Below are 26,602 nucleotides of genomic sequence, written 5' to 3'. Positions count from 1 at the left end.
GGGGCCTGGCTTCAAGAGACACAACTGTTACTCCCATTGCCTGTGTGGGGAGCAGGAAATGTTTCTCTCTTTGCCCCATTTCTCTCTACTTTACCCTGTTATTCTAAAATAAATCCTTGCTAAAACTTCCACCTTGGGAGAGACTCCCTTGTGGTGAGCCACCTTGAAATTTTTCTTGTGTGAATTTCAAGTTCCTGTGAATTCCCGTGACAACTGGGCAGCTGAGGGAACCCCCTCATCTGTCATCCGGGGACTGTCTCACCCTGGACACATGCAGGTGAATTTCAGAATGGAATCATAGAGGGGCGTCTCTTAGAAATCTCTGGATTTTCTACCATCCTTGCTCTGCTGAGTTCTTTCCAAATCGAGAAGCTGTGACTGGTGCCCTGTTCCTCCTGCAGTCCTTGCTGTCACCTTGGGGGTTCCCCCACCTCCCAGGTTCCTGGCCATGGTAGGTCTGCCCCTTCTTGTTCTGTAGCGGTCAGCCACAAATGCGGATAAAGCAAGAGAGGCAGATGAGAAGTTAGGAGATTGTAGCATTTGAATAAATAGTAAAAAGCCAGACTCAGACATTAAAACTAAAACTCTAGCCACCCCCTCCCAAGACAGGGCTTTCCACACCCCAGGGCTCTCTGTCCGCCTTCTCTTTGAGATGCTGACAAGGCTCCTTGGGTGGGTGAAAGGCCTACAGGAGTCAAAGACTATCCAGCAAAGGGAGGCTCTGCAGCGCACCTCTGCCTCTGGGATTTGAGTGGGCCTGGGTGACACCTCCCTCCTTTAGCACCCGGAGGCTAAGATGGGGGTCACCATTTTGAGTCTCTACTCTCATTTCCTGTATGGGGGGCAGAAACTGTTTCTGCTTTTTGCCATTTTTCCCCACTTTTATTCTGTTAGACTAAATTCCTTTCCTGATACTTTGCTATTATTTTTACTACATTTTCACGTCTTAGTTGAATTCATCTCTCTCTTTTTTTTTTTTTTTTTTTTGGTGGTACCAGGGCTTGAACTCAGGGCCTACACCTTGAGCCACTCCACCAGCTCCTTTTGTGTTAGGTATTTTTGAGATAGGGGCTCATGAACTATTTGCCAGGGCTGGTTTTGAACCGTGATCCTCTTGATCTCTGCCTCCTGAGTAGCTAGGAAGACAGGCATGAGCCACTGGTACCTGGCTTGAATTCGTCTCTTGCTGGGTGCAAGAACCAATGTATTTACCAGAGCTAAACCTCCTGGTCACAACGAGACCCCATCTCAACCAATAAAAGCTGGGTGGTTTGGCACATACCTGTCATCCCAGCTAAGTGGGAGCTGTACATAGGAGGATTGGGCCAGCCTGGGAAAAAATGCAAGAACTTACTCAAAAATTAGCTAAAATGGTTGGGACACACTCAGACTGATCCAAACAGTTCAAGGACATGGGTAAGTTGATTTGCTGTGGCAGACGGATACTCATACTGACATTCTTAATGTCAGACTTACTTGATTTTATTCAATATATTAAAAAGGGCTGGGGGCGTGGCTCAAGTTGTAGAGCACCTGCATAGCAAGTGCAAGGCCCTGAGTTCAAATCCCAGAACTGCCAAAAAATTTAAATAACTAAAAAAGACCTGGTAATTTCATAGTGCCCTAGACTTTTCACATCTGTGATGTAGGGCACAGGGCTCTATGCCAGGTACTATTTCTTGAGCTTCCTCTTTCCTTTCTAGAGAGCGGGGAAAAGGGGACATTTTGCAAGAGGTGTGCCTGGTGGAAAGGAGAGAAAGCAGAAATTCCTCTTCCTGTCTTTATCTCACAGTGCATCTCGGTGACTTTTCCCTACAAGGACACACGGCCACATCGGTCACTCATTCATTCTTCTGTGGATTGCTCATGGCTGGGTGGTTTTCCGTGGTGTAAATGTACCTGCTTTGGCTGCAGTGTGTCCCTCAAACGTCATGTGTTGGAAACTTAACCCCTCAATGATGCATTAGGGGGGCATTTGGAGGCAGACCTTTGGGGGGTGTTTGGATCATGAAAAACTCCTTATTTACACATGACTGGTAATCGATGGACTTATTGATTTATTAGCGGTGCTTTCTCTGTCTCACCACGTGATGCTGTCTATCACGTTGTGATGTAGCAAGAAAGTCCTCACCAGCAGCATGACAAATGCCTCCAGAACCGCGAGCAACAAAAACCTCTTTTCTGTATAAATTACCTAGCCTCAGGAATTCTGTTAAAGCAACAGAAAATGGACTGACAGAGCACCATCGCTTCTGAACCCATCTTCAGTGGAAGGGGCTTTTTGGCGTGCTTGTAACCTGCACTGCCCTGGGTCCCTCACCTGCCTTGTGTCCTATGGTGTGTGGCCGTCCCTGTCACTCCCATCCCTACAAGTGATCATTGTGCATAAGGGGATGCGTGTTTGTGGTTTTAGAAACCGTAGCTGAATCGCTGTGAAGCACTCAAGGGTGTGGTGGCCAGGGACGGTCATGGTTGTCACAGAGTGGTTTTTTTGGTGGCACTGGGCTTTGAACTCAGGGCTTCACACTTGCAAAGCAGGAGCTCTGCCGCTTGAGCCACACCTCCAGTCCATTTTGCTCTAGTTATTTTGGAGATGGGTTGCAGGAGCTGTTTGCCCAGGCTGGCCTCAAACTATGATCCTCCTGATCTCTGCCTCCCGATTTTGAGTTTCAAAACTTTCCTGAAAGTTGTTTGATGTAGAAGGGCCAGGGATATGGGGGGAAAGAAAGAAAGAAAAGAAAGCATGTGGTGGTGGTGGTGGGAGGGCGGGAGAGAGAGAGAGAGAGAGAGAGAGAGAGAGAGATGTGATTGATTTCCTCGGTTCCCATTCTGCTTCTGCCAATTAATAGCTGGGGATTTTAAGCAATCTGTATCATTTTTTCTTTCCTCTTTTTTCTTACCCATAAAATAGAGGATCATAAAACTGTGTGGCAATGGTTAAATCAGCTATTTAGAAATGTTATGTGGCTAAAAAAAAAGTTGTTTGTGCAATTGTTTAACAGGTGGCTGTAAAGATTCCTGGGGTCCCAGGACTGGTGATGTAAGAGACAGTTAAACTGCTTTTGCTGAAAAGCACTGACTCCCCACTTGGGCCCACAAATTAACTAGAAGCAGGAGAAGCTTGGCATCCCTGCTTCCTTTTTGTATCTGTCTTTGTACTAAGCCATTCTCTTTGCAGTCACTTTTCAATCACCTTGGATTCCAGAAAAGACAGATAATAACACCCTCATGACAAGGGACAGAAACTAACCCCAACAGCAGACGTTCTTCTTGAAGGACCACCTGCCAGGTGACAATAAATCCAGATTGCCAACTCTGGAACCTCTCCAGGAATTTCTTCTGGAACAAGGACTGAGGTAATGGTCAACCAGAACACACCTGTGACTGGGACTGTTTATGTGTACTTTTATCCCCTGCCCCCAGTTCTTCTGTCTATTTAAACCTATAGCTCATGTCTGCACCCCAAAATGGCTGAAGACAAGCTGAGTGCTTACCCTGCCTCTTCCCACGGCATGTCCTGAGCTGTGTAATCTCCTTTCTTTATCTTCACCAGGCCTCTTTATTTGGCATTTAGGAGCAAGTAGCCAGACCTGGCACATGGAATCTCAGGAGTTTGGGCCTTGAGTTCAAAACTCCAGTTTCAGCTTTGGCAAGCCAGCCTGGAGAAAATATGACCTTTAGGTGGTAGTCACCTGCAACGATTGACCCTGGATGGAGAGGAAAACTAGAATTGGCCTCCCCACAGCTGCTGCAATTGCTTTGATTGCAGGGATCTTTGCTCATTCTTCCACTTGGAAGAATCCCATCCTCTGGTGGGATGCAGAAGCGAGCATCTGGGCCGTGGGGCTGTGAAGTGTGACTGTGACGAGCTCTCAGGCCTTTGCCTTCCTTTCCCTTGCTGTCTGGAGGCTCTTCTGATCCATTTGGGCTTTAGCCATTTGTCTGACAAGGAATTTTGGATCCCTAATTCAGAGGTTTCTCTGAGCATTTGGGGTTATTTGAGAATTTGTGCCAGCAGTTGGCAGGGAAGGAATGAAAGGAAACAGGGAGCCCAGGGTGTTTGTGATGGAGACCTCTTTTGTCCTTTTAAGTGGGCTCTCTAATTAGTGCACAATTGGACCTTGCTTTTTTTGTCATTTGTACAGAACATTTGTTTTGACAAGAAATTTGAAATTTTGTGCTTTTTGTCTTGTTCCTCTCTTGTTTGAGCTCCTTAGGGCTATTTGAGGCTTGGGCCATTTGTGTTTGTAGACAGAGAAACTTGAAGGGCCAAGGAGTAAAGGTACAAGGACCAGGGTGTGTGGGAGATCTCTCTTGCAGTTGTGCGACCATGGGACATTCTAGGCTTATGACAGTTTAAGAGTGAAAAGCACTGAGTCCATCTTGCCCCCTTGGGAAAATCCTAGCTGACTAGTCTACTAAAAAAGAGAAAGACAGTGTAAGAGGGCTCTCTGCATTACAGTCATTGTCTCTGTGTGTCATTGTGTGTATTTTATGTGTGTCCATTTTATGTCTGGGATGATTGGCTTATTAGAAGCTAAAATTCTGATAGCTATGGCAATAGTCTTATTAAAACTGAGACTGACTCAAAAAGGCTTCCCCTGTGTTGACTCTTGCTTCAGCTAGCAAACCTCCCAAAATGGGTCCTAAAAGAGCAGCACAGAGCACAGCTCAATCTGCTCCTGGAATTTTGAGAAATAACTGAGCAATGTACTTGTGGTCACTTAAGTTTTGCATGTTCTTGAGCTCTTGAAACTATGTACACTTAAATTGACATTTATGGCTTGCCTAATTTAGTTTAGTTTTTTTTTTTTAGAGAATGGGATTTGAATTCAGGGCCTACACCTGAATTCAGGCCACTCCACCAGTCCTTTTTTTGTGGAGAATTTTTTTCAAGATAGGGTTTTGGGAACCATTTGCCCAGGCTGGCTTTGAACCATGATCCTCCTGATCTCTGCCTCCTGAGTAGCTGGGAGTACAGGCAGAAGCCACCAGAGCCTGGTTTAGGATGATTCTTACTGTAGAATTAATGTGAAAAATTGCTGCTTCTGTTCTCTCTTACACCTCTTTTGCTGCCACTTTAAGAAAACCAGTTTTTCAAAGTTCTTATCTCAACCAGGTCTAACTAAACTGCAGGCATTCAAGAACTATCCTCTGCCTTAGGAACAGGACTGTATGGACAGTAAACTTAACCTTTTTCATTTTGTCATAAGTGTAATTTGCATTCAACTCTTTTTTACAGTCTTTTAAACGTTTGCTTTTGTATTTCCTCGTGAAACTTTTAACTGTTGTCTGTTGACATTCTGAGATATTTTTACGATGTCAGGACATCATCTATAGGACAGAAAAAATTACAAATGGATGCCAGCCCAAGGGCCACATCTTCTAAACCTCTGAGGTGCTTATCATTTGGCCAAATGGGTGTTATTGGCACTGACTCCATCCTAAACTTCCTGTTGCTTCCCCTCCAGCAGGGGATCAACTCAGAACATCCAGGAAAAAGCTTTCCCGTCAATGAGGGACTTTCATTAACCAGAATGGTTCATTTGTGAAATCTTCAGAGGAGATCGATCAGAGACAAACAGTTTGGAGACAAGTGGGGAAAGCTGTCACAATCCAGATGGAGTCACCTGTGATAGACCTCACAAAACTCACTAAAGCCAAGAGGTTTAAGCTCCACTTTTTTTTTTTGGTGGCACTGGGATTTGAACTCAGGGCTTCATGCTTGCTAGGCAGGTGATTGACAACTTAGTCACTGTACCAGCCACAAGCCAAGAGGTTTTAAAGAAGTGTTCTTATGCACAGCTACTAGACATCCAAGCCCTGGCAGGCAGGCCCTTTGGACAGAAGGCAAAACTCATGTTTTTTTGGCCAAGCCCTTCTATTTAAGTAGAGACAAAAATGACTATTCTGCTGACTCCAAAGGAATTTTTTAGTAGTTGCCGGGCGCCGGTGGCTCATGCCTGTAATCCTAGCTACTCAGAAGGCAGAGATCAGGAGGATTCAGGTTGAAAGCCAGCCCAGGCAAATAGTTCAGGAGACCCTATCTTGAAAAACCCTTCACAAAAAAAGGGCTGGTGGAGTGGCTCAAGGTGAAGGTCCTGAGTTCAAGTCCCAGTACTGCAAAATAAAAAAAAAAAAAGGTTCCCCTCCACAGTTTATTTAACTAGGTGTCTTCTGGCTTTTGTTTACTTTATATTCTGCTTTATACTGATGTTTCTATTTTTGGACTTAGATGTTCTTTTGGCTTAGCCGTCAGCTATCTGTCCCTTCTCCTGCACTAATTTATCAGTTGTCAAGAAAAAAAAACAAACCCAAAACAAACAGCTCCTTAATTTCCTCAAGATTGAGAAATTTTCAAACATGAGGGGGAAATTGCAGAGATGCTCCAACTGCTTTTGCTGAAAAATATTGACTCCTTACTTGGAGAATAGCAGGAGAAGCTTGGCATCCCTGCCTCCTTTTTGTATCTGTCTTTGCTCTAAGTCCTTCTCTTTGCAGTCACTTTGCAGTCACCTTGGATTCCAGGACAGTAAGTTGATAACATTTTCATGAAAAGGAAAACTTACCCCCAACAGTAGACCTTCCTCAGGATGGCCCACCTGGCAGGTGTCAATGAATTCAGATGATAACTCCAGAACCTCTCCCGGAACAAGGACTGAGGTAATGAGCAGCCAGATCACACCTGTGACTGAGACTGTTTAACCACGCATACCTTTGTCCCCTGCTCCCAGGTCTTTTGTCTACTTAAGCCTGAAACTCATGTCTGTACCCCGAAGATGGCAGAAGATGGGCTGAGTGCTTCCTCTGCCATTTCCCATGGCATGCCCCGAGCTGTGTACTAAACCTCCTTTCTCTGCCTTCACCAGGCCTCTTTATTCAGCAGTTAGGGACGGGTGGCCAGACTTGGCTTATGGAATCTCAGGAGTTTGGGCTTTGAGTCCAAAACTCTGGTTTTAGTGATTCTGTTGGGTCTGGAGACCTAAGGCAGATGAGTGAGTATCCCATCCCCATGGAGATTCCTGCATTCTGGGAAGGAGTTGTCAACTGCATTCCTGCACCCAGAGGAGGAGATACAGGGTCTGATAGATCTGCCACAAGGCTGATGAGCAAAATGCTCTCAAGATTGTTTCCCCTCCCTCCCAATTAAGGGGCAAACAGACCAGTTCACCTGAGAAAACCTATGAATCTGCAGCCCATGAAAAGAGCCCACCTAACGCTTACCCAAACCCAGAGTTAAAACGTCCATAAAAGCCCAGCCTTCACCTGAGCAGGGAGCCACTGGTTTCCGGGCTCCGCTGCACTGCTCCAGCTGTAGCCTTTCCTTTCTCTAACAAATCCCACTTCGTACACCGGCTTTGGCTCACAAGTCAACCAGCTGCCTCACGAGCCAGTTCTCCGGCCTGTGAAGGCAAGGACCCTCGACACCAGCACATAACATTTTGGAGACCACAAAGGGACTTTTCTTCTGGACCAAGGTCAGTGTGACTTGAACACCAAACCAGCAGGGGCATGCCTAAGGGGCTACCGTGAGCCTCTGGCGACCTGCTGGATGCCTGCTGGAGGAAACTCCCCCACTGAGGACTAGCCAAAAGCAGACTTCCTTGGACTGCTCACCCTGTCTCTTTCTCTGTTCCTGTCTTCCTGAGGGACTTTCCCACTCTGGCCTCATGGTGATTCCAGCTCTGAGGGAGCTCATGCTCCCTCCTGCAGGCCAAGACCCAGCCCGGTGCTTATTCAGGTACACCTCATGCTACGTTGGAGGAAACCTGATTGGTTGTGGCACCTGATGACTTTTTGCTTTTCCCATCTGTCAAACACCCCTTCTGCCGGAGGCAGTGACCTGAAAGTGGAGATTTTGTGTCGCTGACAGTGTTCCAGTACCACTTAGTGGGAGCGAACTGAAAGCACACTTAATCGTTTATCCCTCAGGCGTGGTTCTGCCTCCAGGCTCTGCCTTCCCCTCCCTTACCTGAGATGTCAGACACCTGATCTGCTCCCTCCCAGTCCCGCCACCTTGTCCTTCATCTCTGTCTGCTTTCCCCTCCCTGTGCTTACTGGGATCCCGGCCTCCCGTGGAAAACTCATACCATGGTACCTTAGGACTTTCTTAAATTACACCCACAGCAGCTTTAAATTAGATGCTGGGCACCAGCGGAGGCAAAGGCGCCTGCAGAAAACTGCAGCCATGCCATAGCTAATGCAATCCATAGAGAGGGCTCGGCACACATCCAAAGCCACCAGCCATACAGGAGGTGACTGCGACCCACCACCACTCCTCCAAAAAGGGAAGGCAGGAAAAATAAATGTGTGCAGGCAGGTGGACATGGGGAAGGGGTGACGGGCCACAGGGCAGGGCCGGGGCAGACAGGGTCACTTGTCCCAGGCATGTGGGAGGGGCGGTGGCACTTTGTGCAGGCCCTGTTCCCAGGCCCACCTCAGGCATCGGGCCTGACTGATTAAGCCCTTGGAAACCAATTCTTATCTCAAGGTTATGGTCCCCAAAAGCACTAATGTTACCTTCTGGGAACAGCAAAATGGACATTGTTATGGTCTCTAAACTTCTCATTTAAAATTTCCTATACTTTTTGGGCACAGCATAAAACTTTTTTTTCCTCCAAATATTAACACTAGTCATCCCCTTGTCCTGGGACCCCCCCTGAGTGCCCTTCTACAACCTTACAGGCACCTCTCCAGGTGATGCACCCCTTTGTTAAAGAGGTTGCCTGCTTTTTTGCTAAAAGGCAGGATCCCAGAGTTTTTCTCTCACTGCATTGGTCAGGTGTCCTATTCCGACGCAGTCACTTCCTTTAGTCCTGGTCACGGATGGCAGAAGGAAGTCACAGTCAGGGATGCCTGCTCTTCTTAGTTAGGTTAATCCCCAGTTGGGACACCAAGATGGGAACTGACCCAGGTTTTTTTTGTTGTTGTTGTTCTAGATGGGACCTGCCCCTTCCAGTCTTCTGGCCTCAGTACATAAGTGGTCATTGCTGGCCTGTCTATTGAAACATTGGAAGGACCTTGGTCCTATTAATCTCAAGAAAAAAAAAAACCCCGCATCTTTCTTGGTCATCCCTTGGGTGACCAAGAGAAGTTGCCTTCACAGGGTTTCTTAAAGTATAGTACCATACTCCAATTAGACCTTTTCTGTAAAAGGGAGAAAAAGTGGACTCCCCTGTACACAGCTTTTCTTTTATTTCCGAGACCATCCAGAATGGTTCCATAATTGCAATCTAGATATTCAAACACTGGCCATTCTTTGTAAGCCACAGGATTAACACGGGGAAGGACGACCAGAAAAATCCCTTACCAGTGACAAGGCCCCCCATCCCTACTGCTCCACCCTCTGCCCTACCTACTAAGCTACCCCAATATTCAGAACCTCCTAATGGATGCTTTCCCCCTTCAACAGGCAGTGGTAGGAAGAGGGTGAGTCTATGTACCCTTCCAGTTTCAGATCGAAGGGAGATTAAAAAAGATCTGGGTAGCTATACTGATGCCCCAGACCAGTACATCCAAGTCTTTATCTCTGTGATCCAAACCTTTGCATTGGCATGAAAGGATATTATGCTTCTAATAGACCAGACTCCTTCCTCATTAGAAAAGCAACGGGTCCTGGCCCAGGCCAGTAAGGTTGGGGACGATTTCCATCTACAGTGAGCTCCAAACCCCATGGCACCTGGAAATGAGGAAATGAATGTGCCTATACCCACAGGGGCACAGGCAGTCCCCTTGGCAGATCCACATTGGGATCAAAATGGTGGGGAGGATGAATGGTGTTGACGTCACTTCATCCATCTTACAGTGGAAAAGCAAAAAAGGACCAAAGTCAAACCTCTAAACTATTCCCAGGTGACTGTAGTAAAACAAGGCTCTGAAGAAAACCCCCTTACCTTTCTATAGCATCTTAAGGATGCTATCAGAAAGCATACCACAGCGGGCCCAGAGTCACAGGTGGGAGAGGTTCTCCTCAAAGATAAATTCTAACTCAGTCAGCCCCAGATATCTGTAGATAACTCCAAAAGTCTGTGGCTGAAGGGGAAAATCACTGGACAACTAATGCAGCTAGCCATGTCTGTATACTATAACTGGGACATCACTAAAAAGAAAGAAGAGGATAAAAAAAACCACTGTGACCTCATTGCAGCTCTCAGGGAGTGCCCCACAGGATGGAGGCCTACATCCCAAGCCTGCTACCATTGTGGACAGGAGGGGCACTTGTGCAGAGAATGCCCAAAGGGGGACAGCCCGGGAGACAGCCCCACCCCCACCAGGACCGTGCCCTCTCTGCAAAGGTAACCACTGGAGGTCTAAGTGCCCCGTCTCCAGATGGAAGGTGGGGTGTCACCTCCTATGGATTGATGGGTCCTGGGGCCTCCTGTCCAGGCTCAATGTTGAGGGGCCTTGGATATCCATAATGGTAGAGAAGTGAAAGGTCATTTTCCTCCTAGATGGTGGAGCCTGTTTCTCTGTCTTACCATTCTCTCCTGGTCCCTGGTACAATGACAAGTTTATTGTTTGGGGCAGATCTGGCCAGCACCTAGGGCATTACTTTACCTGGCCTATGGCCTGCTCTTGTCACTCTTTCCTCATAGTTCCTGAGGCTCCAGTGCCCCTGCTGGAACATGATTTACTATCTTAACTAAAGGCTCAAATTCTCCTCCCCCAGGTGACTAGCTCTGCTGCCCCCTCCTTCAGGGACAAGTGTGTAGGGTGAGCCAGAACAGCACCCCAATTCAAATAAAGCTCCAAGATCCCTCACAGTTTCCGCATCAAAAACAGTATCCCCTCAAGCCTGAGGAATCACAAGGCCTCTTACCTATCAGAAATTCCTTATAAAAACAAGGGCTGCTAATTAGTTGCTCCAGCTCTTACAATACTCCTATTCTTGATGTCCGTAAGGGGCCAGACAAATGGAGGTTGGTTCAAGACTTCCAGCTCATTAATGAAGCAGTGTTCCCCTCCACCTGACTGTTCCCAATCCCTCTACTCTATTGGCTCAAACACCCTCAAAAGCCCAATATTACTCTGTACTAGATTTAAAGGACGCTTTCTTTTGCATTCCTCTGCATCCTGACAGTCAGCCCCTGTTTGCCTTTGAAGATCCCACTAACCCTTCAGAGCAACTGACTTGGACAGTTTTGCCACAAGGGTTTAGAGACAGCCCTCATCTTTTTGGACAGGCCCTAACCAGCGACTTGTTAGGTTGGCACTACCCAGAGGCCACCCTTCTTCAATATGGTGATGACTGACTTCTGTGCAGAGCCACAGAGCCCTCATCTGCAGGGCAACTGAGTCCTTTTAAACTTTCTGGCCTCCTGGAGATACAATGTCCCTAAGGAAAAGGCTCAATTATGCCTCCCTCAGGTCACCTACCTAGGTGTGGTCTTAAAGGGACAGACTCACTTCCTCAGTTACGAGTGAATCAACAAAATCCTCCATTTCCCACTCCCCCAGACCATAAAGCAGCTTAGAGCTTTCTTGGGAGTAACAGGATTTTGCAGAACCTGAATCCCTAGATATGCAGCCCTTGCCAGATCCCTTTTTATGCTCCTACTAATATTCCTATTTGGGCCTTGCATAATAAATGCTGTCTCCAGATTCATATCTCGACAGGTCCAACGGATCAAACTCCAGCTCTTAGTCAAGGAATACTCACCTCTGCCTACACATAAGTCCTCCATCCTGTTCTTTGGGGCCCCTGGAGACTACACATGTAAACCCCTGAGACAAGTACCATCACACCTGCCCCCCACCTCGTTGCCCCATTGCTAGCAGGAAGCAGATAGAAGAGTCATCGCCCCTCTCCCCAACAGCAGTTGGGTACTTGTCTCAGGGGGATTTGTTGGGTCTGGGGACCTAAGGCAGATGAGTGAGTAGCCCATCCCCCATGGAGAGGACTGGGATTCCTGCATCCTGAGGAGTTGTAAATCTGCATTTCTGCACCCTGAAGAGGAAATACTGGGTCTGATAGATCTGCCAGAGGGCTGATAAGCAAAATGCTCTCAAGATTGTTCCCCACCTCCCCAAATTAAGGGGCAAACAGACCAGTTCACCTGAGAAAGCCCGTGAACCCATGGCCAATGAGAAAAACCCACCCAACGCAGAGCTAGAACGTCCATAAAAACCCCAGCCTTCGCCTGAGCAGCGAGCGACCGGCTTCCGGGCTCCGCTGCACTGCTCTAGCTGTAGCCTTTCCTTTCTCTCTAATAAATCCCACTTTATACACCAGCTTTGGATCACAAGTCAATCAGCTGCCTGATTCTCTGGCTTGTGAAGGCAAGGACCCTCGGTACTGGCACGTAACACTTCAAACCAGCACATAGCATAGACCTCCCTATTGCTTCCCTGGGCTCTCCTGATTTTTTTGTGACTTGCTTCCTTGGGTAGTAGGGAGCTACAGAGTGTCCTGCAGGGCAGGGCAGGTCCTCACATGGACACGGTAATGGCAGTCCCTGCTCTTTGTGGTGTTCATGGAGGGAGGATGGCAATAAGGTGACAATCTTTTCTAGTCCCCCAGGGTAACCAAGGAAAGAGCTAGAAAGAAACACCTGAGAGCAAGCCTACTTGCCGGCCCTTCCCCCATAGCTGAGGCTCCAAAGAGGCCTCTTTTTACCCCCGTCTGTGTTCCTGCATTCCTTTGGGGTGCAGGGTGACTCACAATGGTAATTCTATGCCTTCTTTTGTCAAAGCCCGGTTGCCTCAGTGCTCATGTAAGGAAATGACACAGCCCTGCTCTCCAAGGTCGGGCTTGAGTCACCGGTGAGCCATGCCGGGTAGTTAAGTGCTGCTCCCAGTTGCACTGACCCTGAGCCATGTGGCACCTGACCAAGTTGCTGACATCTCCTTCCTCACCGACCCTAACCCTGATCCCTGTTTACTATTTTCTCCAGGCTTTGGCTTTTCTTCTGCTCTCTGTCCAGAACCTTCTCAGTGAATGGCTGAGCCATCCTTTCCTCCAGGAAGCCCTCTTGGATTGCTGGACTGGACAATGCTCCCTCTGCTCCCCCCCACTCCCGGCCCAGGCTTCCCTGTCTCAGCCCTGCCCACCCCCAGTTACCACTCTAGGAATGGCTCTGTGTCTTGGGAGCAAGCCCAGAGCTGTGACGAATAGGAAGTTGTCATTTTCACATTTATGGTTGCCTAATTTTCCCATCTAATAATAGCACTCACTTTCCAGTCCCTTTGGGCACCACAGCCAAATATCATTCTCTCCAGGCCCGGGTCTTTTTGTTCTTCATGGTCTTAATATGTTCTCCAGTACAATGGACATCTCCTCCAGGAAGCCCACCTGGACCTCAGGCTGCATTGGATTACCCTCAGAGCTCCTGATCCCAGCTTCCCCTAGACTCTGGGCACCAGGAGGGCAGGTCACCTCTGCATCTCTGCAGGGCCGCACACAAGCCAGGTACAGCAGGAAAATTGTCCAGTGAGAAAGTGAATGACTGGCTATTATTTGACGTCCGATTGCTCTGTGCCCTTCAGTCCTTTTCCACATAAAATTACTGTAAGGCCCAACTCAAATTAGCCTAACCTACTCCATTTTGCACAGGACTCCACCTTGTCTGGCAGGAAGGCTATTTTACTGTGCTTCTGCAGAAACTTTTTCTGAACTCCAGGGGACCCACTTGCGTCTTGTTGACAACACATTTGACCCCATGATGTCATAGAAAAGATTACACAAGCCGGCCCACAACCACCCTAGCAAAGCACTGAGAAAGTGACGGTCCCAGATGCTAGCTGAACCAAAAAAAAAAGCCAAAATGTCATCAGCACATTCCTTCTGCACCTCAAATGCTTAGAAACCCCACCAACCTCACTTGGGGCTGATACTGCTTAAGAGCGGCCCCTTTCCTCCCTTGCAAAGGGGAGAACATTTTGCTTCTGCTTCAATTCTTGGTTTTTTTTTTTGTGAAATCTTTCACGCCCTGTGCACTGGCCTCATGGACCTAAGAATTAGGTTCCACAATTATGTTGTCAGTGCTGAAAATTTGAAAAATTCTTACTCATGAGACCAGGGGAGAGGCTCAAGGGGTAGAGCACCTGCCTAGTGAGTGCAAGGCCCTGAGTTCAAATCCCAGTACTGTACAGAGAAAAGGAAAATCTTACTCATGATGGGTTTGTGCGTGTGTGTGAGAGAAAGAGGGTGGGGAGAGAGAGAGGGAGAGAGAGAGAGAGAGAGAGAGAGGGGTGCAACTGGGGGGGCCCAACCCAGGCAAGTGTTGACTGCGTGGGATTTTTTCATGAGCTGGAGTGAATGAGAGGAAGAGGGGAGGCGAGAGCACGTGCAAACACCCAGTGGCAGGGGGGAAGTGGGTGCAACTGGAAAAGGTTCAGTGGGTTCACTGAACGTCTTCCTCTATTTCTAGTCACTCAGCTAGATGACATTTCTCAGGGGGGTCTCACGATTATGTGTGGTATCAGGGCCACAGGCTGGAAGAAGTCCGGGTCCCCAGATGGTACACGGACCAGAGTCTCTTCCAGGTACCTGCACTGCACTAGGCAGGTGTGAGACACCTGACACCTTGGAAATAACGGTCACAGTGCGCCATCAAGACACACTGACACAGGCAGGTGTGTCTGGAGAAGAGGAGGAAGCAGGGGGAGGGAGGAAGGGAACAGACCAAGTTCTGGCCAATGGACTGGGAGAGGAGGTGATGTGAACAACTTCTGGGTCATGCCCTCCAAGGAAGGCGAGAGCCCTTTCCCATAATTCCCGCTTCCTGCAGGCTGGGGTGGGGTGGTGGTCTTTGTCATGTTGTCATCCTCAGGAGGGCGGAGCCACAGGCAAAGGAGCCTCACTCTCTGCATGACGTCATCAAGCAGAGCCTCTATTTCCCTGGCACTGTGGTTTTAATCACTCATTCATTCAACAAACACTTATTTTTAGTTAAAAAATTAAAAAGTTTCCTTTCTTCTCTCTCTTTCTCTTTTTGCAGCACTGGGGATTGAAGGGATTCACGCTTCCTAGGCAGTGAGCTACCACTTGAGCCACACCCCCGGCCCTCAAGAAACATGTATTAAACACCTACTGTATGTCAAGGTCACAGAGCTGACAGTCTCATGGTTGAGATAAGTATTAAGTAATCACATAGGTAAATATTTAATGACATAAATGACGAGTGGCCTAAAAAACATGCTAGGAGAGAGCTTAAACATGGGATGGACTTTTTCTTTTTTTGGTGGGACTGGGATTTGAACTCAGGGCTTGGAGCTTGCAAAGCAGGTGCTCTACCACTTGAGCCACGTCTCCAGCCCCAGGGGATGGAGTTTATGAAGGGGTGGATAGGAGGGCCCTGCAAAGACATTTGCACGGTATTTCTGGGAAGGGGGACATCACTATGACTTGGTAGCTGTCCCTACAGGGACGTGGTTCAAGTGGTAGGGCCCCACCTAGCAAGCACGAGGCCCTGGGCGCAAATCCCACCACCACCAAAAGACATACGCAAAAAACCAAGCAATCCCAGAAAAGGGCAAAGGGTACTGTTGAGTCCTTGGCTAGGGGACAACTTGGCTGGTGGCCAAGGCATTGTTCGCAGTGTCACCTCTGAGATGCAGCCAGACCCCATCCGTTTTGCACTCAGGAAGTGACTAACTTCTTCTCTACAGAGGAAGGAGGTGGGGCAGGCAGGTGGTGGATGATGGCGGACAATTGTTAAAAGCCTTCCAAGGAAGTCTGGACGCTTGGACAGACCACGGCAAAGCCCCACAACGGCCACATGGTCAGCAATCTACACATACGGGTGCCAGGGGATTTACTGTTAGGATTTTTTCACAATTAGGACTCTGAGCTGCATTGTCCAACATAACAACCACTAGTCACTAGTGGCTATTTACTATAAAATTAAAAAAAACTAAGCCCAGTGTGGTGGTCCATGCCTGTAATCCCAGTGCTCAGGAGGCTGAGGTAGGAGGATTTTGAGTTCCAGGTACAATTGGGCAGAAAGTTTGCTAGACACCATCTCAATCAATAGCTGAGCGTAGTGAGGGGTGCCTGTCACCCCAGCTGCATGGGAGGCTAGGACTGATGTATGAGACTGGCCTGGGTAAGAAAATCGAGACCCTACCTGAAAAATAACTAAAGCAAAAAGGACTGGCGGAGTGGCTCAAGTGGTAGAGAGCTTGCCTAGCAAGCTCAAGGCCCTGAGTTCAAACCCCAATACTGCCAAAAAACCAAGCAAACAAAAAGCCTTGAACTCAGGTCTGCTACCATTCTGGTGAGGCACCATGCTGTGTGGTCCTAGAGGCACTGAATGTTAGGCGTCTCCAGGGAAGGGGTTCTAAACTCCATCTTGGTTTTCTGTTTTGGTTCACAGACTCCCAGCTGCCTGTAGAAGATGCACTTTGGGGTCTGCCCAGCGTCTGAGGCAAAAATCCCCACCCAAGTTTCTGAGCACTGAGGCTGAGCCCTGGAGCTCAGCTGTGGCCAACTTGGGGGGACGATTTGGGTGTCCACACTTCAGCTGCACACTGGTCATCTCTATCGGTCAGTCCTGTAGTGCAGAGAGAGAGAGAGAGAGAGAGAGAGAGAGAGAGAGAGAGAGAGAGAGTCAGAGTCAGAGTCACTGGCATGCAAGGCACATTACACACAGTGAAGGCCTGACCCTAGGATATTTGGAGGTGATGACGAGGTCTTCAGAGATAATAATGTCACACAAGGTCATATGCTGCTTTCTCTGGAGCCTTTCCTGAGCTGCTTGAGTGGCACCCCCCTCCACAATCCCTGTCCCCCTTCCTGTGGGTGTCCCCAGTGGGGCTGTGTGTAGAGGGATGGGCTGCAGCACTTAGCAGGGCCACCAGGCCTGGCGCTGTCCTTAGTACTCTGCAGGCGGTATTAATATGGTCCCATTTTGCAGATGGGCAAATAATGACTTGCCCGTGGCCTCTCTGCTGGTGAGAACCAAGGTGGGATGTGAGTTCTGCAGCCCTGAACCCTCGCCTTCTCCCGCCTCTTTGGCAGTACTGGGGTTTGTTTGAACTCAGGGCTTTGTGCTTGCTAGGTAAGAGTCTACCACTTGAGTCACCTGCCCGGCCCGTTTTACTTTTTTTTTAGAGAGGGTCTCTCGCATCTCCCATACTCCTTGCCCAGGTCTGCCTGAACCGTGATCCTTCTTTTCATGCCTCCCATATCGCTGGGTTGACAGGTGCATGCCACAATGCTGGGGTAACTGGTTAAGTGGGGTCTCACTAACTTTTTGCCCAGGTTGGTCTCCCTGGCTCCTGAGTAGCTGGCATTGCAGGTGTGAGTTACCACACCCGGCAGTTGGATGGCCTTGACGCAGAGTGACCTCTGGATCTGGTGCACAGGTGTGAGGGCAGAGGTACCTTAGGCTCTGGACAAGGTAGAAGCAAGCAGCTCCAACTAGCGTTAGGCCTCCCACAGTGGCGGCCACGACAAGGCCCATGGCAGATCCTCCTTCTAGGGACGGGGTGGGGTCTGGCTCCATGGGCTCAGCAGCTGTGGGAGCCACTGTGGGTTCTGGGAACCAAGGAATGGAGAGATTGAGGGAGGTGCCCTCCTCCCTCCATGTGGCCTCAGGCTCCCACCCGGGCCTTTTCCTCCCACAGCTCAGCATCCTGCTGTAGCCCCAGTACCCTGGGGCAGAAGCTGGTCTCTCACTTTGGCTTTGTCCCCTCCCTTGCCTTTATGACCGGGTTCTACCCTCACCCCACTTTCTTTTTTTCTCTTTTCTTTTCTTTCTTTTTGGTGGAACCCAGGGCCTTGTGCATGCTAGGTAAGCACTGTACCACTGAGCCACACCCCCAGCCCCTGGTCTGCATAATTCTTCTCTCCTAAGACCAGCTCAGATACTCCCTCCTCCAGGAAGCCCTCCCGGATCCCCAGGGTGGGTTGTGTCCCACAGGACCTGGACTCCTGCACGCAGCCCTGCCAGTCCTGGTCATCAGTATCTGTGGATGTCTCTCACTGGCTCCCAGTTGTGGGATAGCACGGTTGGGTCTCCAGACTGTCCCCAGCAGGGTGCAGTATGGGCTGGGCACAGAGTGGTTGCCCAATGAACATTTCCTGGCTGGTTGATGGACTTGGAAGTATTGTGTGGAACATATCAGGGTCACCAGTGCTAGAAGATTTTAAGTTTTCAGTTATCCCTGTGAATAAATTCAAAACAAAACCCTGGCTCTGCTGGGCACCCTGGCTGGGCAGATGAAGCCCCTTACCCCATCCTGTTCTGCTCCATCCAGCTCCAGGTCTTTGCTCCTGCCCCAAATACCTTCCCGCTTCTCCTTCCTTCTCCTCCCCTCCCTTTTCTTTCTTCATTTTTGCTTTTCTGGTGGATGAACATAGGGTAGGCCAGTGCTCTACTGCTTGAGCCACACCCCAGCCCTTCTATTTGTATTTTGTCTTTGAGAGTGGGTCTTGCTGACTTTGCCTCAGCCAGCCTTGAACTCAAGATTCTGCCGTCCGCCTCCTGAGTAGCTGAGATTACAGGCATGCACAACCACACTGGGCTTGAAACCAGGTTGGACAGGCTCTCAAATCATTTCTCTGATTCCAACAAACTGCTGTTCTAGCTATTACCTCCTTGGGGCTTCATATTCACTATTGTGTGTGGTAAAACCCCACAATAATAATAATAATAATAATAATAATAATAATAATAATAATTAATAATAATCACAATGCTAGTGTAACAATGGTACCCATCACTAGCATCTGGTAGTGCTGTTCCCTGCTTGTCTCTTTGTACACTTTGGAGTGGGTGCTACTATTTTTCCAATTTTTTTGTTTTGTTTTTGAGACAGGATCTTACTATGTAGCCTAGGCTGGCCTCAAACTCACAATCCTCCTGCCTCAACCCCCCAAGTGCTAGGATTTCAGGTATGAACCACCACACCCAGCTATTTCCCCCATTTTCTAGATGAGGCACAGAGAAGTTAAGACACTGGTTCAAAGTCACACAGCCAGAAAGAGGCCAGAATTCAAATTCCAAAAGCTGTTCCTTGAACCATTCCTTATACGATGGCCTGCATGTTTTCCAGGTGTGTGCTCAGTCTCAGAGCTGGAGAGGGTGGAGCCGAGACGCAGGTAATCAAGTCCAGACTGAGCCAGGCTTTTGTTGCAGTAACATCTTTGAGCCTCAGTCTCTCATCTATAAAGTGGATTAACAAGCCTCAGCCCTCCAGGTGGAGGGAAGATGAGATGACATTTTGGCCACAAAGCGCCTTGCAGAGGTGGCTCTGTGGCAGACTTGTGAGAGAGCAGAGGTCTTGGGTATGGGGAAGGGGATCTCACGTGGCAATGACACCATCACAGGCTCAGAGACCAGCTGCTCCTCGCTGTTTGGAGCCGTGCACCTGTACATGCCCAGTTGCTCCAAGGACAATTGGTGGATGAACAGCTTCTCCCCGGCCCCACACAGCCTCCCATCGAGGGTCCAGCTCAGCATGGGCTCGGGGCTCATTGTTGTCACCCATTGCAGGATCACTGAATAGTTGAGGTTGCTGTAGATCACACCCTGGGAAGCCTCTGGGAATGTCACCAGTGACATTTGGCTGGGGCTGTCTGTGTGAACAGAAGCAAGTGCAAGGCTACTGGGTGGAGTCCTCCCAGGATGCTGGTGTCTCTCCTGCCCACCATGGAGGCATTCCATCCACCCACCATCCACCCATCCATCCATCCACCCATCCACCCACCCACCCACCCATCCATCCACCCATCCATCCACCCACCCATCCACCCACCCATCCATCCATCCATCCACCCATCCACCCACCATCCATCCATCCATCCACCCATCCACCCACCCACCCATCCACCCACCCATCCATCCATCCATCCATCCATCCACCCACCCATCCATCCATCCACCCACCCATCCATCCATCCATCCATCCATCCATCCACCTATTCACCCCCCCCACTTACAAATGTGTTTTCAGTGCCTGATCTGTGCCTTGTGCTACTTGAAATGGGATAAAACCTGTTGGCTCCCCCCAAACCCTCACTCCCTGCCATAACTGCTGGCTCATGTTGTCCTCTTATAGGCTGTCACTGGCCAGCAGAACCCAGCCTCCCCATGGAGACAGCAGCCAGAAACCCCAGGTAATGGGCGCCCCAGGGAGCAGCCCCTCAGCGGGCTGATGGAGGACAGAGCATAAATACCTGGGTTCCTGTGCTTTCCCAGGTGAAGAATTCTGATGTCTGCTCCCATACCAGGCCCTGAGTTTCCCAGCTAGTGGGATGATGCTCCAGTTGCCATGGTGATAAGCAGCCCTGCCTTCTCTGCCCCATCCCTCACTCCCCAGCCTGTCATGGCTCCCAAACACATAGGGAAGTCAAATGGAGGACCCTGGGGTCCTAACAGTCCCTGCCCTCCTGGAACTGAGTGGAGTGGGGTGCGGGGGGAGAGTCAACACACAGATGGTGGCATATATACTCAGGGAAGATATGTGCTGTGAAGAAAATGAAAAGGTGTGGTTGGACAAGTCCATTTCAGCTAAGATGGGTCAAGGAGGGCCTCTTTGAGGAGGTGATGTTTTGAACAATGACCTGAAAGAAGTGAGGAAGAAGCCACATGGATTTGTTGGGGATAAAAGTGTTCAAACAGAGGGGAGAGCAAGTGCCAAGGCCCTGGGGTAGGTGTGAGCTAAGATGTGCATGGAGAGGTGGGAAGTGGGGAGAGAGGTGGGAGAAAAGGTCCGAGAGGCAACAGAGGGCCTTTTGGGCCAGGGTGAGGACTTTGACTTTGGCTCTGAGTGAGACGGAGCCAGGGGCAGACGCTGACTGAGTGAAGAAGGGAAGACATGGGACCTCACAGGGCTGAGGGTTCTATGTGGGAAACTGACTCAAAGGATCCAGGGTGGAGGTGCCCATAGCTCTCTTTCCACATTTTCTGGAGGGGTGGGCTGTAGGCCCAAGGCTTCATGGTCAGAGAGAGGTGAGAGGTGCATGTGGGACTTGAACTTGGGGGCAATCTGATGTTGTAGCATGTGGTGGGAGCCTCCACTCAGGACTGATGTCAGATTCCAGCACAAAGTAATAAGTACGAGGGAGCCAGGCATGGTAGTGCACACCTGTAATACCAGCTATTCCAGAGGCAGAGGCAGGAGGATCATGAATTCTAGGCCAGCCTGGCTACATAGTGAGATGCTGTCTCAGAAGCAGGGGAGGGGAGGAAGCCCCCAAATCAACACCCTGCTCTCCCTGGCCCAAGTGAGACCTTCACCATGTTGCAGAAGGCCACTGTGCTCTTGGAGCTCCCAGCCTCTGTGTGTTGACCAAAATCTCTAGTGTTTATAAATCATCCAGTCTCCAGTATTCTGTTAAAGCAACAGAAACTAAGACAGGGAGTGACTGATGCCTGGCACAGGTGTCATGATGGGCCCTGCTGGGTTCCGGTGGGTCTTTGTTCTGAGCCCTCCGTCCTTCCTCCATGTCACCCACTCTTAACATGGGTGTGCTCCACCGCACTCCTGTGCCCTCTGCTGGTCTCCAGCATCTCTGCCAGGCTACCTCTGACGCCCAGTGCCTCCTGGCCGGGGTGAGGGGGTCCCAGGAGGCTCTTGGGAGAGGAGATCATGGCTTCTGACTGGGCTTGGTGCCTTCAGAACCAAGAGGTGCTGAGAATGCTACCAAGGCCCTTGGGGACAGGCAGGTGGGCTCTGGTTCCTTCTCTCCAGGAGTCCAACTGCTCGGAGGAAGCAGAACAGGTGTAGGCCTTGGAGGAGACAGGAAGGGAGAGGAAACAGCAGGTGAGACCGGAGGGCAGGTGCTGCCCACAAGTCATCCTTCCCAAGCCACTGAGAGTGAGCTGATGTCAAAAAAAAGTAGTGTAGAAATAAGGGGACATTCATGGAGATCCCACTCCAGGTAGGCACTGCTGAATACTTAAGAAGTAACAACTCATGGATTCTTTGTATCCATTACCCAATGCAAATGTACTATTATATGGGATACAACAAAGATCTGCTTGCTTTTTTGTTGCTGTTCTTGGAGCACTGAGGGTTGAACCCAGGGCCTGGCACATGCCCTGCAAGCCCTCCACAAAGAGAGCCACGCACCTGGCCCTTTTATTCCAGCTGCTCTCGAAGTTGGGATTCTCCTTTCTCCACCTGCTGATTAGCTGGGATTAAAGATGTGAACTACCGTGCCCAGCTAAGATCTGCTTATCTTTCTCTGTGCTGCTGCCCATAAGGCTGACTTCTCTAAGCTGCATGGCTGGGTCCCCTCGCCTTTTGTGGCTGGTTGTCTTCTATCAGTGGAACCATAGCTCTCACTCTACCTTTCGCTAAAACTTGAAGCTTCTACTGGGTGGCCCTCTCCACATACTCCTCTCTTCTGCCTTGCGGGGGAGGTGTCTGTTTTTCTTGCTTACAGTTTGGGGGGCGGGTTGTAACAACTTCCTGCTCTTGCCAACCCCTTGGTGCTACACCATACCATACTGGTGTAGCCATACCCCGCTCTGTCTCTGCAAACGGACCGTGCCTTCCTTCCTTTCTTCCTTCCTTCCTTCCTTCCTTCCTTCCTTCCTTCCTTCCTTCCTTCCTTCCTTCCTCCCTCCCTCCCTTCCTTCCTCCCTCCCTTCCTCCTTCCTCCTTCCCTCCCTTCCTCCTTCCCTCCCTTCCTCCTTTCCTCCCTCCCTCCCTTCCTCACCTTCCTCACCTCTCTCTCTCTCCCTCTCTCCTTCCCTCCTTTCTTTCCCTTTCTTTTAGTGTGGGACTGGGATTTGAACTCAGGGATTAACATTTACAAAGCAGGCGCTCTACCCCTTGAATCACACCTCCAGTCCATTTTACTCTGGCCATATTGGAGATAGGGTCTCGTGAACTATTTTCCTGGGCTGGCCTTGAACTGGGATCCTCCCAATCTCAGCCTCCCAAATAGCTAGGATTATAGGCATGAGCCACTGACACCCAGCAACTGGTAACCTGACCACTCCTAGCATCAGCCACGAATGTAAGGAATCTACCCTATGCCTGTCTCTGCAACATTACTTTCTCTGCTTTTATAGCAATTGCTTTATTGCTGGAGATGTAGTTCAGTGGTAGAGCACTTGCCTAGTGTACACATGGCCTAGGGTTCGATCCTCTCATGTTACAAAAATAAATAACTAAATAATAAGAAGTAAATTGCATTCACTGAGGCCTTTACTGATATATAGGCACATTTATGTATACATATATAATTGTATATCATTTATAGCTTTCTTGAAAAGTGATTCATATGCCATGTAATTTCCTCACTTTTCCCTCTACTTTTTTTTTTCTTTTTTTAACCACCTGATTCTGAAATAGTAATGGATTATAAGCCAATGTAAGAGATAAAGCTTTAGGACTGTTCTGGTCACTCTGATGAGTTGTAACATTACCCGTATTGTTTTATAAAAAGGTTATTTTAATTGGCAAATTCAAATTGTACATATTTACGTGTTTAAATATGTCTACATTGTGGAATAGCCAAATTGGACTAATTATCATTGCATTACTTCATATGCCTATAATTTTTTTTTGTGGGTGAGAATTATTAAAATCTGTTTCCTGGCTGGGTGTAGTGGTACATACCTGTCATCCCAGCCACTCAGGAGGTAGACATATGAGGACTGCAATACAAAGCCAGCTCTGGGCAAAAAAACTATAGCCCCTAGCTAAAAAACAAACTAAAAGGGCTAGGAGTGTGGTTCAAGTGGTAGAGTGCCTGCCTAGCAAGGCTGAAGCCCTGAGTTCAAATCCCAGTAATGCCAAAATATGAAACAAACAAACAAGGAAAGGAGATAAATCCAGCCTTTTAGAACCTTTCATTATGTTCTTAAGGTTTAATTGCCTCTATTTCTTTTAAGCATCAAGTAAAATTATATTCAGCAAATCTTCAAAAGTATCACAAAACCAGTTGGGAAGTCGAGATCAGGAGGATCGTGGTTCGAAGCCAGTCTGGACAAATAGTTTGTGAGATCCTATTTTAAAAAACCTAACACAAAAAAAGGGCTGGTGGAGTGGTGCAAGTGGTAGAGCGCCTGCCTAGCAAGCATAAAGCTCTGAGTTCAAATCCCCAGTAACACCAAAACCAAAACCAAACAAACAAAAAACCAGGCTTATTCTCATAGAATAATTTGGAAAGTAAAGAAAAGGTAGTAGAAAAAAATCCTTAATTGTAGTGCTCAAAGAAGATTATTTTGCAAGCGTATTTCCTTTGAAGACTTTTTTTCATAAGTAAAATATTTAAATTAAGCTTTAAATTAATTTTCATAATCTTTTAAATTAAATTTTTTAATCACACAAGTGCATCTCCTTGGGAAAAAAACAATTTAGAACCAGTCAGGCATGGTGACCCATTCCTTAGAATCCCAGCACTGGGGAGGGGGAGGCAGAAGGATCAAGTTCAAGGCCAGCCTGCATTGCCAGATCCTGTCAGGAGAAAAAAACTAAACTAAACCAAACCAAAACCTCAACAAACAACAATCAAAAGCCAAAGAATAAAACAAATACCAAGATCCCACATTCCTGAGTGAAGTCCAGAAAAGGCCTCCAGGGCCCTGAGGGTGAGGGAGGCCCAGAGCTGGTGGAGGGGAAAGGAGGGGCACTGGAGGACTTACTGTCACCTCTGGAGGGCGAGGCTCAGGCTTCCCTCCCACGCAGGGCAAGGCCAGGTGGCCTCGAGAGAACCTTGGAGACCTTGGGATGTGTCCCCTGGAATTTGGGGATGGAGGAAATTAGACCTTTGTTTCCAGGTGAGGATGGGGTAGAAGAAACTCATGGGGTGGGGACAGGGCTGGTGGAAGTGGCCTACTGGCCTCCCTTCCTTTTTTGCCAGGACAAAGACATCCAAGTGAGAAGTGGCAGGTGTCTCTGAAGGGGGTCAGCTGGAGGCTGTCCTGGCTCAGGCCCTCTTGGAAGACAGGGCTATTTCTGATCTTAGCAGAGAGAGGCTGGAGGGGGTTGTGACACATGCAGGCCTGTTTCTCCTTCACAACTATAGCACCAGGCAGAAACTTCATCTCCTCCTACTCTGCTCACACCCACAGGGATCCCAGAGACAGCTCTGGCAGAGAGAAGGGACAGAGAAAGAAAAAGGAAGAGGCCACCAAGTCTCGGTCCCCACTGCAGTCACAGGCCTAAGCTGGGGATCCAGCAAAGCTTTAAACCGAGTGGGGTTTGGGCTGTTAAAATTACACCAAACTGGCTTTTTGGTTTGTTTTTGTTTTTTTGCAAAGCCTCCGGCTTTGTTGGCTTTACCACTTGAACCACATCCCCAGCCCTGGTTTTCTGTTTTGTTTTGTTTTGAGTTGGGTCTCACTATGTAGCCAGGCTGGCTTGGACCTCTCTCCATCCTCTGGCCTCAGATTCCCAAATTTGGCTGGGATTACAAATGTGTGTCACCATGCCCTGTTAGAACTGGACTTTTTAAGACCTAGAAAAGGAGGTAATTGTTTGTTATCTGGGAGGTAGATCTGCATGGGCTCTGAAAAGTATGATCTCCACAGTGAGACCATTTGGCTTCAAATCCTCATCCTGCCACTTCTGAGCTGTGTGACTGGGGAAGGCACAAAATGTCTCTGAGCCTCAGTGTCTCCCTCTACAAAATGGGGATCACACAGCCCCTGGCTCATGGGATTTTGTTAAAGAGTTAAATGTCACTACATGAAAGCACTGAGGATGGGCAAGCATTCAGACAGGCTTAGTCACGAAAAGCTGTTATATGATGGCTATCATTATTTATTATAATTTTATTAGGGTGTGGCAGCAGGGTGGAATGGGTGCTGAATTCTGATTCTGCCCTTTGCCAGCCCGGCGATCTTGGGTAGGTGATGTCTTCTCTCTGGTCTCAATTTCTTCCTTTTTAAAAGGGGTCACTAGCAGCACTCTTGGGGCAGGCGGGCTGTAGTTCAAGAGTGCTCCTGAGGGTGCTGGTTGGCGCACCCTGTAATCCTCAGACGCACAGGCAGGAGGATCGCGAGTTCGAGGCCTTCCTGGGTTACACAGCCAGACTATCTCAGAAAGACTCCCCGCCCGTCCCCACAAAAAAGAGTGCTGGTGAGTTTGGGGACCCGGGCTTTAAACTCAACAGAGTCGGAGCTCTGTGAGGGGACAACTTTGACATGCACAGAGCAGGGTCTCCTTGTCCCCAACCTACGGTGAAGCCGCTGTCTCTCACGCACCTGTTAGAAGCAGTGTCTTCCAGGCGGGGCGGTGGCCAGGGCTGGGGCCGAAGCCGGCGTCCAGAGGACACCGCATGGCGAGCTCCGTCCGATTACAGCGCGGGGGAGGTCACGTCGCGGCGGGTGGCAGCTTTTCCCACCTGCAGTTTGTTTCCTGCGGCCCCAGCCCCGCCCCGCGCCGGCCCCGCCCCTGGCCGCAACTGGCCACGCCCCCTCGCCCGGAGCTCGGGGTCAGGCCGTGCTGGCCACGCCCCTCCCCCGGCCTCGCCTCCAGCCCCACGATGGCCTCGCTCTCTCCCTTCCCCGGCCGCCCCGCCCCGTTCCTGGCCACGCCCCCTCCCTGGCTCCAGCTGTTGTCTGGGAAACCACTTCCAGGCTTAGTGGGGTGGTGGGAGGGGAGCAGTCTGGCGTTTTGCTCTCCTTCCCCCTCCGCCCTATAACCAGCGCTGGGAGAGTGATGAAGACGGAGGGGAAATCGGAACTGCCAGGTC

The 26,602-nt window shown here is 49.3% G+C and overlaps 1 protein-coding gene across 5 annotated transcripts; it reads right to left on the bottom strand.

Moving 5' to 3' along the window:
• Nucleotides 1-13,972: 13,972 nt before the first annotated feature.
• On the bottom strand, nucleotides 13,973-26,295 carry Igsf23 (immunoglobulin superfamily member 23). 5 transcript variants are annotated; one of them, XM_074057565.1, is made up of 3 exons: nucleotides 26,112-26,295; nucleotides 19,253-19,522; nucleotides 13,973-17,479 (listed from the first exon to the last, which is right to left on the bottom strand). In XM_074057565.1, exons 1-3 carry the CDS (start codon nucleotides 26,185-26,187, stop codon nucleotides 16,980-16,982), a joined length of 846 nt encoding a protein of 281 aa, XP_073913666.1. In that variant the 5' UTR covers nucleotides 26,188-26,295; the 3' UTR covers nucleotides 13,973-16,979. The 5 variants fall into 5 exon arrangements, 1 of the variants encoding a protein (XP_073913666.1); XR_012442586.1 differs by lacking the exons at nucleotides 13,973-17,479; nucleotides 19,253-19,522 and adding exons at nucleotides 21,021-21,677; nucleotides 24,549-24,642 and having other exon boundaries at nucleotides 26,112-26,291; XR_012442585.1 differs by lacking the exons at nucleotides 13,973-17,479; nucleotides 19,253-19,522 and adding an exon at nucleotides 21,021-21,677 and having other exon boundaries at nucleotides 26,112-26,291.
• Between the last annotated feature and the right edge of the window lie 307 nt (nucleotides 26,296-26,602).

This window comes from Castor canadensis, chromosome 16 (assembly GCF_047511655.1).
Source record: "Castor canadensis chromosome 16, mCasCan1.hap1v2, whole genome shotgun sequence".
Lineage (NCBI taxonomy): Eukaryota > Metazoa > Chordata > Mammalia > Rodentia > Castoridae > Castor > Castor canadensis.
The sequence above is the reverse complement of the archived record's forward strand: the minus strand, read 5'-3'. Positions and strand labels throughout refer to the sequence as shown.